The following is a 15,833-nucleotide window of genomic DNA, read 5'->3' on the forward strand; positions in this document are numbered from 1 at the left end:
ATTTGTAGAAAAGTATTATTAAAGTGCATACATAGTGAGAAAAGTAGCACATTGATGGAATGGTCACAATACTGCATATGAGTTTAAGTCAAACAATAACCTCAATGATTGACACAATTGCTTGGTAAACCACCCAATGTTTCGGAGAGACAAATCTCCTTCATGGATATGTGGCAAAATCGGTATATGTGTATATTTAATAAAGCTCCTATACATAAAATTCTGTAGAAAATTAAAAACAAGAAAAACGAACAGAGTTGTGTCCTGGTCTACGATAGTCTACAACTGATCACTAATGGTGGCCTAAACGGCCTGGGACAATTGTCGCCTAGTAATACTGAAGCCGAAGATGTGCAGCATCCTTCAACATGAGGTGATCAAAGCTGGCAAATCTAAGCTGAATATGATGTACTGCAAAACCAATGGCCACTTATAGACGAACGTGGGGACGCACTCCGGCGTCCTGCAGAGGCACGCCAGGCTCCAGAAGGATCCTAACCATATTGTTGGGATCCACCCGGAAGCTTGATTGGCAGGTAGCTCAGCCTCTCAGCAGACAGCTGAGATCCCAAGCCAGCCTCTCCTGTCCCCTCTCCAGCCCGGTGCTCTAGTGAGCATTGGCGGGACAGAGCAAAGAGCGGTGACGGACAGTCACTACTCTCTGCTCAGAGCAGACTGAGACCTGAGCAATCAATGGTTAGACAATCGCTCCATTCAGGGGCTTAGCAGCCGGCAGGGCACAGCTACAGCATTGAGAGGAGAATGTATGTGTTTACTTCCCCTTTTTAAGCTGGCCGTACACTAGGAGAATTTCTTTTAGAATTGTTTTCATTTTAAGAACGTTCAAACTTCTAATGGTTAAGTGCGATCAAATCAATGGTCCTCTTTGACTGCAGTGATGAGAAGATTTGAAGGAACGGGATGGAAGTTTTTTTCTCGAAAGAACCCATCTCTGACAGTGTGTGTGATTTTTGTTTTTAGGGAAAGTCCATTCACTCCAAAACCGTTTTTTGCTTTAACATTTGATGATATCCTGTCATCGAATGTACTGATGAGAATTTCCATGTGATGTTTTTGTATAAACATTGGCAGTGTATCTGATGCTAGGTCCTCTGTCGGCGTGTAGACTTTCAGTTCCTCCATAGAGAGGATTGTTCATCTATTTCCTGCAGTCACTCCAAACCCATGATTATACCTAGAGCATTCAGTAATGGGTATTGAATAATAACCTCCTCTAGTCCGCCTTGTCTGTAAAGTAATGGACAGCTCCAATTGCCTGGCGTCTACATGGGATTATTAATCAATAGAATTTCTTGTAAAGACTATTGAAATTATTCATGCTGATTTCCGTTCAAGACCGTGTAGTAAGAACCATAGCAGTGTGTACCATGGAGCCCATTCATACGAGCTGAAAGAGGAGCAAAGTAACGTGGTTGCTCATAACCTCCAATCTGATGCTTTAGCTAGCCCATTCCACAGTGGATCCCTTTTCAGAGTGCTGTCAGGCATTCAGGAGGTGATCCCTAATGTTCTGCAACCATGAGCTAAATGCTTGGCTTGCAGTTGTAGCATTTTCCCATTGATTTGAATGGCCTGTCAACTTTAACATGTTGCATTAAACTGGCAGCAACATAAAGCATTTTGGCCGTGGCATGTGAACAGAGCCCCTCTTTGGCTATGTTGTAGCTGGGAGTTTGATTGTGGTAAAACTGCAACTCCACCACCTGCTTTTACTGCCCTCATGACCCCCCCCCATTGAGCTGTCCTCGAGAAAAGGGATTTAAACTGGCCATTTATGATTTTTTCCATTCACACAAACAAGATGGAAGGCGAAATCTCCTCCTGGGACATTGTATTCTGATAGTGGGAATGTCCCGATGGATTTTTTCCAGGGTGTTGTTTTGACAAATGTTAATCGAACGAATGACTTCAAATGGGGAAGGCCCTATGTGACATGAAATTCAGCAGGGATTGGGCAAATTTTGATCCATCTTTGGCCAGCTTGAAAGTTTTAAAGTGTTTGTAAACCCTTACATATACCCATGAAGTGACTGACCTCAGGTGATGCACAGATGAAACAAATCCTCCTACAAGTTGTACCTGTTTAACTACATCCGCTCAAATTGGAGAATCTATACAGCTTGTCTAAGCTTTCAGAAGGCAGGGGGTGGGAAAATAGAAGTTACACACTGCAGAGTTCCAGCCTTCCACACAGGAATAGAGCTGAGGATGTTAATCACAGGCTGTGTGCTGGTGCCTTATCCCATGTCACCTTTTTACCTCTTGGTGTCAGGAAAGCGTGAGAATGGGCTGTTGCAGATTGTGGATACATGAAGCAGCAGACAGAAATGACGCTTGGTGCTCTGGATTTTGACAAGTCTACGCTGTAGAGTGATATGTTTTGTTCATATTTCATGTCTTACAACCACTTTACAAAAAGTTTGTCCAATGGAGGGGAGGCAGTAGCAATCGGCGGTGGGAATGTATATTATCTAATCATCTTTTCCTCATACCGACTCTGAACGGGGGTTTCAAGAGGAGCAACCACAAATGTTTTGCTGTTCCTTAATCTGATTGGATGTGGCTAGGATGGGTGACGTTCTATGTAAGCTTCTATAGTTCTCTCCACTGATATCTATAATTGTCCCTGTTTAGGTTACTTTGCCAGTTTTGAATGCGACTTGTGGATGTTACAATATAACATGTTGGTAGAAATGCACTTGTTTAAAACCATCAACAATGGGGCACTATTTCTTCCACCAATACCAGTGATGGGATACTATTCCTCTTACTAATAGGGACAATACTCCATCTCCTTTTGACCACCAACCCTAAGGCCGTTTTTATTCTCACTCATGCCAGGCCCCTGACTTTTTCTGCCTCTGCTGACCACAAACTGGCCCTCCTTCAGTCTGAAGGACAATAAACTGGCCCTTTGTTTGAAAAGTTTGGAGACCCCTGGTCTATCGCATAAAATTCAACGTTTTTAGTAATATGGCAAAATGTGGAAAATTTCAAGGGGTATGGATACTTTTTTAAGGCACTGTATCTTGAGTTTTTAGGCAGCCTATACATTGGTTGAGCATAAAAAACGGACTCCAGTCCCTCATCCTTGATGTGAATGGGGTAATCCTCCCGCTGAGCTATTGTATTCTGACAGCAGGTTGACTTCCCTGCCATCAGAATACACTGATCGGCAGGAAAAACCCAACAGGCTGGTTGTACAGAAATCGATTCACAACTTCCTTGCCCATACATGGATCAGAATTCGGTCTGCTTTATTGTGTGTGTTTTTTTTTTTTTTTTTTTTTTATATTACCTGCTTTGATGTTTGTATTGTCATAAGGGTATTTTATCGATGGATCTGGAACTCCGGGCTTCAATGTGTGCAGGCTGTTTTTAACCACTTCTGGACCGGCTCACGACAATATACGTCAGCACTTTGAAGAGGAATACCGTTATGGCAGCAGCTAGCTGCTATAACCCTGGTGTCCTCTTCAGTGAGCGGTCCAGTTTCAGATGAAAGTGGTATCTGCGGCGGATACATTCCAAGATCACTTTTATCGTTGGTGGGAGAGGACCCCCCCCCTCCTGCCGCACTCCGGTGACCTCCGCTGCTTACTGGAGCTGTCGGGTGCGGCGGAGGCGATCAGATCCTATCCCCTCTGTGGTATGGAGCTGAGTCAGGGGAAGATGGCCCCCACCCAGCTCCATACCATTGCAGGGTGGAAGCGACGTCAAAACGTCACTTCCACCCATTGCTCTTAAAGGGACATTTGTTTTTCCAAATGCCATTTTTATTTTTTTATTTTTATTATTATTATTTATTATTGCATTTTAGTATAAGTATGAGATCTGAGGTCTTTTTGACCCCAGATCTCATATTTAAGAGGTCCTGTCATGCATTTTTCTCTATTACAAGGGTTGTTTACATTCCTTGTAATGGGAATAAAAGTGACACCATTTTTTCTCAAGGACAGTGTAAAACTTTTTTTTTAATGTGCCCCATCCCCCCGAGCTCGCGTGCAGAAGCGAACGCATACGTGAGTAGCGCCCGCATATGAAACCGGTCTTCAAGCCACACAAGTGAGGCATCACTGCGATCTTTGGAGCGAGAGCAATAATTCTAGCCCCAGACCTCCTCCAACTCAAAACATGCAACCTATAGAATTTGTTAAACGTTTTTAAGGGTAAAAGTTTGTCGCCATTCCACGAGCGGACAAAATTTTGAAGTGTGACATGTTGGGTATCAATTTACTTGGCGTAACATTTATCCTTCACAATCTAAAAAAAAATGGGCTAACTTTACTGTTTTTTATTTTTTTTTATTCAAAAACGTGTATTTATTCCAAAAAATGGCGCTTGTAAGACCGCTGAGCAAATACGGTGTGACAAAGTAATGCAACGATCATCATTTTATTCTGCAAGGTGTTAAAACCCCCCAAACATTTTATATATATATATATATATATATATATATATATATATATATATATATATATATATATATATATATATATATATATATATATATATATATATATATATATATATATATATATATATATATATATATATATATATATATATATATATATATATATATATATATATATATATATATATATATATATATGTGTATGTATGTATATAATTTTTTTTTTCCTATGTAAAAAAAAACAAAACCAAAAAAAACAAATAAATATATATAATTATTTATTTTTTAACTTGTAATCACCAAATGTCAGAAAGAGGCTTGGTCCTTAAGTGGTTTAACGCGGCATTTAGGCAATCCCTGCAAAACATCTCAACGATTGCTTTGTGAACTGTGTGATCATGGGAATTTTTTTTCACATGCTGCAGAGTTTGGAATTATGATAATGACACTTGAGTCAGGCTTCTTGCAGAATGGTGATAGTATTAACACCTACAGTAGGATTTTCTAGGGAATCCTGATGGGGGAGGGTAGACTGCTGAGAGAATACTACTTCATAAGCTCTTACACTAACAGGGTTTTCACGCTATCTGCTTTAATTGGAGCCCTTTTTTCATGCCCAACTATATGGTCATCCATTGAGCTTCTTTGGAAATTATTATTATTTGATGCTGTATGTGATGAGTTAAAGTTATCCTAAAGTCTTGTTTTATTTTTTATTTAAATAATAAAAAAAATGTTATACGTACCTGCCCTGTGCAGTTGATGTTGCACAGAGCCGCCCAGATCCTCCTCTTCTCGGGTCCCTCACTGGAGCTGTAGGGCTCACCCTTCTGCTGATTGCTTCCACAGCAAGCAGCTTGCTATAGGGGCGCCGCTGCCCTGTGTTTCCACTCAGACATGGAGCCATGGCTCGGCCCCACCCCATCTCTCGCCTCATTGTCTCACTGACTTTCACAGCAGCGGGAGCTATCTGCTGTCTCAGCCAATGAGAAAGCGAGTCCCCGGACAAACGAGGCTCTCGTACAACATTGATGGATTGAAATTGGCCACAGGTAAGTATTAGGGGGGCTGCTGCTGCACGCAGGTTTTTTTCTTGGACCCCTTTCACACTGGGATGTTTTTTAGGCGCTTTTAGGCTAAAAATAGCACCTGTAAAGCGCCTGAAAAACTACTCCCCTGCAGTCTATGTGAAAGCCCGAGGGCTTTCACACTGAGGCGATAAGCTGGCAGGACGTTTAAAAAAAGCTCCTGCCAGCAGCGGTGTATACACCGCTCCTGCCCATTGAAATTAATTTTGCGGGTGGTTTTTTAACCCTTTTTACCTCCGCAAAAACGACGGTAAAGTGCTGCTAAAAACAGCGGCGCTTTGACGCCACCCGCGCCCCAGTGTGAGAGCAGCCTTAGGGAGTAAAACATTAAGCCACACATATTATCTTTATGCACATCCACATAATTAATAAATCCTATTGCGAATAAACAGGAGGGCTATATGCAATGTCAGTGTATTTTATACTAATGCCACCTGTACAACGCATTTCGAGGTTCATACGCTTCCTCGGGGACAATGAGAGAGGGCCTTGATTATCAAAGATCTAAAAGCAAACAAACCAAAGTTCACAATCCAAGATGTTAACATAAACTAATAGACTTGAAGCCTACTTACAAGACCCTAAAGTGTAGACAGAATACTTGTGTGGATATTTTATTTTTCTACTTTTGTTCATGAACACTTGTTATCCTTTTTGCTCATCTTCTTCTATTCAGCCTCGATGGAGGCCATTATTTTACTATGCCTATAATAGCTTACCACTGTTCTAATACTAAGTGTGGTCTAGGCTCTACAAAAACAAATATCGGTGGCTGCTGAATACCTGCATATTTTTTATCTTGCCATATTCATTCTCTACTATACTGTTATGTATATAGCCGGATGTATCATCCTTGCGTGCGCCTAACTTATCCACTTCTCAATCTTGCTCTAGAAACCTGTAAAGGTCACCCTTTTAATGAAAAATTAGAAGGTGAACTAGCTCTAAATATCCTGGCCACTCTTCCAGACCCCACTGCACATAGCAGCTGTAATGCCCTGTGCTGCCAGTGTAGCTGCCAATACACCACAATACACAGCCCTGGAGTGAGTATCCTTTTATTGCCTGCAATGGCAATACTCATTGGTCAGTGTAACCATACTGTCCAATGAGAAGCGCTGGTTTCTTTTTTTTTTTTTTTCTGGGACCCAAGAATCCTCAGACTTATTATTAGTCGGCACAGTCATGTGATTGCACTAACCAATGAGCACTTGCAATTGCACGCGTTATTTGGTACTCTAATGCCGTGTACACACGGTCGGAATTTCCGACAACAAACGTTCGATGGGAGCTTGATGTTGGAAATTCCGACCGTGTGTAGGCTCCATCGAACATTTGCTGTCGGAATTTGAGCTACTTATCAAATTTTCCGACAAAATCCGTTCTTGTAAATTCTGATCATGTGTGGACAATTCCGACGCACAAAATTCCACGCATGCTTTGAATCAAGTACGAGACGGAAGCGCACGGTCTGGTAAAACTAGCGTTTGTAATTGGGATAGCACATTCGTCACGCTTGAACGGACTGAAAAGCACGAATCGTCTCTCACCAAACTTCTACTAACACGACTGGTATTGAACTTCCTTTTAATAGTGCCATTGTACGTCACCCCCGTTCTTGACATTGAGAATTTCGGACAACATTTATGCGACCATGTGTATGCAAGACAAGTTTAACCACTTAAAGACCGCCTCCTGCACATATACGTCGGCAGAATGGCACGGCTGGGTACATGCACGTACAGGTACGTCCTGTGCTAGTACCCAGCCGTGGGTCGTGGGCGCGCGCCCGTGACCGGGACCCGATCGCCGCTGGAGCCCCGCGATTTGTCCCCGGAGCTGAAGAACGGGGAGAGCTGTGTGTAAACACAGCTTCCCCGTTCTTCACTGTGGCGGCGTCATCAATCGTGTGATCCCTTTTTATAGGGGGACACAATCGATGACGTCACACCTACAGCCACACCCCCCTACAGTTGTAAACACACTTCAGGTCACACAAAACCCAATCAGTGCCCACTGTGATTAACTCCCAAACTGCAATTGTCATTTTCACAATAAACCATGCATTTTAAATGCATTTTTTGCTGTGAAAATGACAATGGTCCCAAAAATGTGTCAAAATTGTCTGAAGTGTCCGCCATAATGTCGCAGTCACAAAAAAAAACGCTGATCGCCACCATTAGTAGTAAAAAAAAAATATGTTTTATAAAAATGCAATAAAACTATCCCCTATTTTGTAAACGCTATAAATTTTGTGCAAACCAACCGATAAACGCTTATTGCAATTTTTTTTTACCAAAAATATGTAGAAGAATACGTATCGGCCTAAACTGAGGAAAAACATTTTTTTATATATTTTTGTGGGATATTTATTATAGCAAGAAGTAAAAAATATTGAATTTTTTTCAAAATTGTCGCTCTATTTTTGTTTAACAGCGCAAAAAATTAAAACCGCAGAGGTGATCAAATACCACCAAAAGAAAGCTCTATTTGTGGGAAAAAAAGGACGCCAATTTTGTTTGGGAGCCACGTCGCACGACCGCGCAATTGTCTGTTAAAGCGACGCAGTGCCGAATCGCAAAACCTGGCCGGGTCCTTTAGCTGCATTTTGGTCCGGGTCTTAAGTGGTTAAAGCCAACATCCGTCGAAAAAAAATCCATGGTTTTGTTGTCGGAATTTCCGATCGTGTGTACGCTGCATTAGGTTGTGTATTGTGTTTTTGTCTGAAGGTGGGGTTGCCGGGGTATGTAGTCAGTTCACCACCTAATTTTTCTGGAAAGGTGAAACGTAGAATGCAGCTGGTTTTTACGTTGGCAAGAACCAGCCTTTCCTCTAATTTTATAGAATGCCCCCAACTATGGAAGGAAACTAGTGTAGACCTTCCCTGATTTATTTTATGTGGAATGTGAACGTACCTACTTTTAGATGAAAACTTGATAGATTTTTTTTCCCCCGACACACACATGAGAGCATGCTGGCTAGGAAATTCCCCGAACAACCTGAACTCGGAACATAATAAAATAATTGACTTTCTTGCTCTAGGCTGCATGAAACATGGTGCTCGAGTCTGCAATCCAATCTCCCATTAGCTCTTGGGGAAATTGAGGAGAATGCTGCAGGACACTTTCCTTGTGCGTGCATTGCAGATATACCGTCTACTCCTTCACTCATTTGTCTAAAGGGAAAAAGAGAAAAAAATTGATTTATTATGCATATAAATGAATGTGACTCTCGCCAGCGGCAAGAGTCCTCATTTCACAGAGCTGGCGGTACATCAGTAATTAGATAACTGATGGATAGCTCCACGCGCCAAACACAACAGCTCCATCTGAGCTTTCTCCTTATTAATTCAGAATTTCTTACCCGTCTTTGGGTAAAATGTCCCCATAGGTTTTAGATTACAAAGGCGCAAGGCGTATTTATTGGTTACGTGTGATGAACCTTCTTTATGGTTACCTCAGCTTGTATTTCTGTAAGTCTAGACTAGAGCAAAGGTTTTCTGCCTCTGAGGTATAGGAGTCCTCAACGGCAGCCGTTGGTATCAACAAAGGGCCACATATTATGTTCAGTACATGCAATGCTAGAAAGGATCCCGCTGCTCACATACTAGAAGAAATGATGCTTAGAGACTGCGAACATTCTACAGGTTTGGTTGCACACTGGAAATAGACAGACTGGGAACATGAACATCACACCCTAGAACTGGTATATATGAAATCGTACTTTTTTGAGCATCGATCTCCAACCCACATTGTACATTCACATGCATAGCTTTGTGATTTGCTTATACTGTATATATGTGTGTTGCAGTTCCATTCGGACTACATTTTAGCACAATTAAAGGAGTTGTAAATGAGAAAACTTTTTCACCTTAATGCAATCTATGCATTAAGGTGAAAAAACATTGCATAACGCCGCCCCCCCCCCCCCCCCCCCCGTGCCGCTGTCATACTTACCTGACCCCTCAAAAGTCCCGTGCGGTCCCGATATCCTCTTCGCCACTCAGCCTGGCCGCTGATTGGCTAGAGCGGCGCGGGTTCGCAAATACCACTGCAGTTTGTTTTTTTTCCGCTATAAACAAAAGAGACAAAAAAAGCACAATATATTTTACTTTTTGCTATAATATCCATAAAAAAATAAAAAATTCTCAGTTTAGGCCGATATGTATTCTTCTATATAGTCTTGGTAGAAAAATTGCAATAAGCATATATTGATTGGTTTGCGCAGAAGTTATAGCATCTACAAAATAGTGGATAAAAGTATGGCATTTTTATTTTTATTCTTTTTTACTAGTAATGGCGGCAATCTGCTTTTTTTTTTTTTTTTTTATGTTTACTGAGATATTACGACGGACATATCAGACTCTTTTGACACTATTTTGGGACCATTTTATACAGCGAGCAGTGCTATAAAAATGCACTGATTACTGTATAAATGTGACTGGCAGGGAAGGGGTTAACGCTAGGGGCAATCAAGGGGTTAAATGTGTGTCCTAGGGAGTGATTCTAACCCCAGAGGGGAGGGGACCAATCGGTGTGCCTCTGTACTGGGAACACTCCATCGGTCTCTCACCTGACAGGACGTGGATCTGTGTGTTCCACGGTCCTGCTCTGATACCGGGCAATCGCGGGTGCCTGGGCACGCGCATCTGTACCCGAGTGACGCGGCGGGTGCGCGCGTGTGCCCCCAGAGGACCTCATATGATGCCCCGGCCAGAACAATAGCTGCACCGCCAAGCCGCTATTTGACGGCTTGCGGCAAGCGGTTGAAAAAAAAGAAATGGCTAAACATTTGTTTATAGATATAATAATAACTTAAATACCCCACATTTTTTTTTTTTTTTTATAAGTAATCACATTCCCCCTATTCTCAACCGCATAAGGATTTTGGAGAGCTGGGGGAGGAGAAGTAGCATCACACTGGTCTTCCCAGTAAATGGCTGTGCATTGGGGGAGTGGTTATGAGGACAAGTCTGATCATTGGAGGAGAGCCTAAGTTCCCAGCACAGCTAGAGAACTGACCACAGTGTGTTCTGCTTTTGTGTGGTCAGTTTTTTTAATAGGAAAGCAAGGGGACTGGCAGGAGCACCAGGGATTTCACACAAAGGAAGCAAAACAAAGAGAACAGGATACTTTTTCATACAAGTACATGGTACAGCAGGCACATATCAGGAATATGAAATGTTGGGTCTACTTCTTCTTTGCGGTCTGGAACCAAAATAAAGTGCTTCACTTTTGTTCATGATTACACCTGGATGGGAACATAAGCCGAGAGCAGTATGTTGCGTCCCCTGTCTGCGTTCCGATGCCTCAAGTAGCAAGTACCTGACGCGTAGCATTTTTATAAAAAGGACAACTATATAAATGTCCTCTGGGTCACTTTAACCTTTTTGCTGCAAGACGTTTTTGCTGTTAATGAATGTATGTTTAGCCCATAACGGATTATGTGAAGTCCTACAGCTGTGATCATGTCAGAAGACGAGGGAGACTTTGAAATGTCTTTACATACAGGCAGACCTGCTGTATTAGGAGACATTTAAGCTGCTTTGTACTGAAGAAAACTGATTGGTAGGGACCCTGCACAGATGGCAGTTTACTCCCCGTCTGAAATGTGATTCTTTTTTAATTTCCCCAGGGCTCTCCCTGTGAAATACGTCTCGGTAGGATCTTTGGGTCTTTCCGATCTCATTTTCACTGATTTTCTTATCTGAAATCAAATGAAATCTGATTAGAAAGCTAAGTGGCAGCCATTCGATGTCAGAGGAGGACAGATATTCCCCTGTCTCTCAATACGTGCCGTAACGTCGCTGTTATTACAACCTACAAGATAAGTCACACTGCTGATAAAGTCCATAGGACACATTCAACACAAGACTTTGTGATTCCAGACACCGTGTCCTTCACTTTGACCTTCCCATCTAGAGATTTGTCGTTTTTTTTTCTCTTTCTGTAGAAGCTGAATTTAGAATACAAAGGATCTTAAAGTTCTTTCTTCTTTTAGGTTTTTGGTATAAGATATAAAAGCAGAACAATGTTTCATGACAATGAACTGTTGAAATAAAAAAGTACTACCAATTAAAACTTTTTGACCTCATTCCCTTGCATTGTAAGGACAGCCAGTATGCAATTCACAACCTGACACACTGAACCATTCTGTGTCCACATCTCTTCAGCTAAATATTTACACTGTCCCTTCTATTTCTGTATATGGATGATGCCAATGTAATTATTTTCTATATATATACTCGAGTATAAGCCGGCCCGAATATAAGCCGAGGCACCTAATTTTACCACAACAAACTGGGAAAACGTATTGACGCGAGTATAAGCCTAGGGTGTCCATCTGCATACCCCCTGTGCCTCACTGTGCCCATGACTAGACTGGCGTTTAACATGGGAGTCTATGGATGGGGTGCCTGGTTTGAAAAATCGGTGTACCCCAGCCGAAGATCCCCCAGACAACAAAGACCATAAACTTTTCACACCTGTAGAAGAGAATTAGGGGTATATGTGTGCCAAGTTCCGGATCCAGTGGGCCTACGACTGGCCGGTACCGGGTCCCCAAAGTCACCAGAGAAATTACCGTTTACATTGGAGTCTATGGAAGGGGTCCCCGGCTTTGAAAATCTGTGTTTCCCGGCCGTAAGTCCCCCAGACAAAAAACTTTGCACACGTGTAGAGGATGAGTGGGGCTACATGTGTGCCAAGTTTGGGGTCCAGGGGACCTACAGCCGGGTGGTGCAAAAAGGTGACTCGAGTATAACCTGAGGGGGGCATTTTCAACACAAAAAAAATGTGCTGAAATTTTTTTGCGCTCCTCCAGCCCACATGTATGACTCTACAGTCACATGGGCGGCTAAAATGTGATAGAGAGGAAATGCTCAGCATAGAAACTCGTTAAAAACTGAGCATGTGCAGAGTTGCCACTACAGCTGCAAAATCCCTAGCTGCATTGGGGACAAACAGAATGTGGAGAATAGAGAGCAGCAGGCTCAACCAGGTTTTTTGCAGTATACAGAAAATGAATCTCATGGTGACCGAGATGAGTATGAACAGCATGTAATACAGCATTTATTGCTATTTTTTTGTGTTGTGGGTTTAGTGACTGTTTCATTTTTCTGACCACACATTATACTTGTGAACATTGCATGATGTTTGGTGGGTTCTTTTAGGCACAGTACCACAAACCCTACGTGGGGATGTAATATGTCAACGTCCCTTGGTAAGAGTGATTGGGCACTTCCGCTATTACGTGGGGAGCACATGTCATACTAGACCTGGACTTGGAGACGTGTGTTGGCAATAGGCCATAAGGTGTTTGTGAGAACTCGATGGTTTGCTATACAGATCCAAATATTTTTGGCCCTGGTCTCAGTGACTGAGCCGTGTCTCATCTTGTCGCCGCCCCCTCCCCCCCAATGGTTGGACATCCTAAATGCGAAATGAATAATAAGAGTTCACTTTTCTCCCCCTCCCTTTTGAATGTCTGACTTCCCCTTTTGTGATGGTCTTCCTACAGGCTGGTGGGACTGTCTCCGCACGCTGTTCTGTCAATGTTTTATTACCCCAATGCATATTTAACAGAGGTGACACTTGCTGATTCTGAGTGTTCGGTTATATTTGCATGCGAGATTCAAGGTCCTGATCGGATTTTTGAGTGAAATGCGTTGATCCACATTGTTTAATCTGGGAGGAGCTACAAATCTGTTTTTCCAAGTGGTAGCCTTGATGCCTTTTTGTATAAGGATATGTTTTGAAAATGTATATAATAGATATGTTTACATTTTTAAAGCGTTTTCAAGTGTATATTTATTCTTTGGAGGGTTATTTAGTGCTGGTTCACACTGGGGGAATACGACTCTGGGCGCGACTTTGCGAGGTGACTTCAGCGCGACTTGGGGCGACTTACAACGCGACAGGCGACTTTGCCAGTGGCCAAATAAACGAGCAGCTCTGTGGGAGGGAGGGGTTTGCCTGAGAAAACTAGTTTCTCTTCCTGTAAAGTTGCTTCAGTTAAAACAAGGGGATCAAGTTGCCTAGAAGTCGCCTTGAAGTAGTACAAGAACCTTTTTCTGAAGTCGGAGCGACTTCAGTAGTGTGCATTAAGATGGCTCTCATTCACTTCCATGTAATTTGTCATGTCGCACGACTCACCCAATGAGGACCAATTAAAGCAAGTGGAAGGAGCGTTTTTTCAAACTTCCCCCCTCATTCTTCTATTTTAGTATTTTTTTTTTTTTTTTATGACTACCTATTGGGTTTCTACTTCATGATATTATCGGATTGGAGTCTAATATGTTGTAAAATGGTCTATTTGCTTTTCTGCCTGTATACTGCATCAATCTCTGTAAATAATTGGGAAGAAACGTATGATTGCACGTACTGTTGGGATGTAAGCAGTTCATTGATGGGTTGCTGTCACTGATCTTCATGTAGCCTCCCTAAGAAGTGTAAATATTTTACACCGGCAGCCTATCACAGGATTTATGGAAAGAACAGATTTCTAATCTCCATTTTTCGAGATTATTTGCTTGTATAGATATTGACCTGTGAGATTTCTGTAGAAAAAGGGAAGTTCGGCCAGTAAGTTGGCCCCAATCTAGAACGTTGATGAAGCAGAAATGTGCGGTTCTCGTGTCATTCACCTTTTACAAGCAGGTATTATAGATTTTAGTGACTGCTGTGTAAATGGAGTTATCTCTTTCCCGCAGGCATTTGGGCAAGTCCATAGTAACCATAAGAAGGTGGCAGCGGATGGGGAGAGTCGAGAGGAAACGCTGATACAGGAATCTGCAACCAAGGAAGAATATTACATGAAGAAGGTCCTGGAACTGCAGACGGAGCTGAAACAATCCCGAAATGTTGTTGCCAATACGCTGTCTGAAAACGAGCGCCTCAATTCACTGGCTCAAGAGCTGAAGGAGGTAGGAGCACAGAATTATTCGGAATGAAAGCAAGCAGGGATAGAAGGACTAAGATTCTAAAAATGTTACTTGTTTGCTATTTTTAATGCTTGTTTTAGGGCAAATAAAAGCCAATCGCAGATGGAACAATGCCTACAAAAAAATAGCTAGCCAAGCTGGAAAGAAGAGTGGGTCTTGTTCTTTGTCCACACAGCATCCCTGTGTTGTCACTGCTTTCTCTGAACAGGATTTCTCTATTTCTGGCATAGACGTTCCTTCTATAAATGGCCTTTTTGACTCTTAAAGGGTCACTAAAGGAAAATCTTTTTTTTTTTTCTGAAATGACTGTTTACAGGGTATAGAGACATAATAGTTAACTTATTCCTTATAGCAGACCTATACTTCATCAGAGATGAAGTATAGGTCTGCTGATTGTTCTTTCTTTGTCCATTCACAGGCAGGGAGAACAAGAAGTTCTGTAAGTTTTACTTAAAGCGGTTCTCCACCCTAAAGTGGAGTCCCGCTGATCGGAACCCTCCCCCCCTCCGGTGTCACATTTGACACCTTTCAGGGGGGAGGGGGGTGCAGATACCTGTCTAAAGACAGGTATTTGCACCCACTTCCGGCCACACGCTACGGGCAAAAGACGGGCATTCCGTCACATCCCGTCTGTCGCCCGCTGTGTGCTGGGAACACTCGGCTCCCAGCACACAGCGGGAGCCAATCGGCTGGCGCGGCGCGACTCGCGCATGCGCCGTAGGGAACCGGGCAGTGAAGCCGCATTGCTTCACTTCCTGGTTCCCTGAGCGTGGATGGCGGGGGGAGCAGCAGAGAGACGAGCGATCGCTCGTGCTCTGCTGCGATCGGCGCTGGACTCCAGGACAGGTAAGTGTCCTAATATTAAAAGTCAGCAGCTGCAGTAGTTGTAGCTGCTGGCTTTTAATATTATGTTCCCGTGGCACATCCGCTTTAAAGGGTGAAGGTTTTTTAGTGTGCAGCTTCCCGCTCAACCCCCCCCCCCCCCCCAATACTTACCTGAGCCCGATCCAGCGATGTGCACAAAAGCCAGATGTCAATCACAGCCAGTCAGGAGGGTGTGGGAATGAGTCTGTCTCCCATAGACACACAGGCGACTTGGGAGCAAGCATGCATGAGTGCCCCCAGAGCATCCAACAGGGAGTGCCGGTGGAGGACCTGAGAACAGGAAGATCAGGCTGCTCTGTGCAAAACCAATACCATATGATGTGTTTATAATTTTAAAGAAAACAAAATTAAACTTTTTAGAACCACTTTAAAGCCCCTTTCACACGATAAGCCTGCTCTGATCCGCCTGTCCGTTTTTTCAGGCAGGTCCAAGCGGGCCATCCATTGACTCCTATGGGAAGGTGGATGTCAGCAGAGATGT

General features: G+C 42.9%; 1 protein-coding gene across 4 annotated transcripts in view; it reads left to right on the plus strand.

The window, feature by feature from the left end:
* The window catches only part of BICD2 (BICD cargo adaptor 2), a 142,529-nt gene that overhangs the window by 68,309 nt on the left and 58,387 nt on the right, over positions 1-15,833 (plus strand). For all 4 annotated transcript variants that reach the window (XM_040359279.1, XM_040359282.1, XM_040359281.1 and 1 more), the window contains exon 2: positions 14,237-14,449. In XM_040359279.1, the coding sequence (XP_040215213.1) occupies positions 14,237-14,449 (213 nt within the window). The remainder of the gene's footprint in view (positions 1-14,236; positions 14,450-15,833) is intronic.

Source organism: Rana temporaria, chromosome 7 (genome assembly GCF_905171775.1).
Source record: "Rana temporaria chromosome 7, aRanTem1.1, whole genome shotgun sequence".
Lineage (NCBI taxonomy): Eukaryota > Metazoa > Chordata > Amphibia > Anura > Ranidae > Rana > Rana temporaria.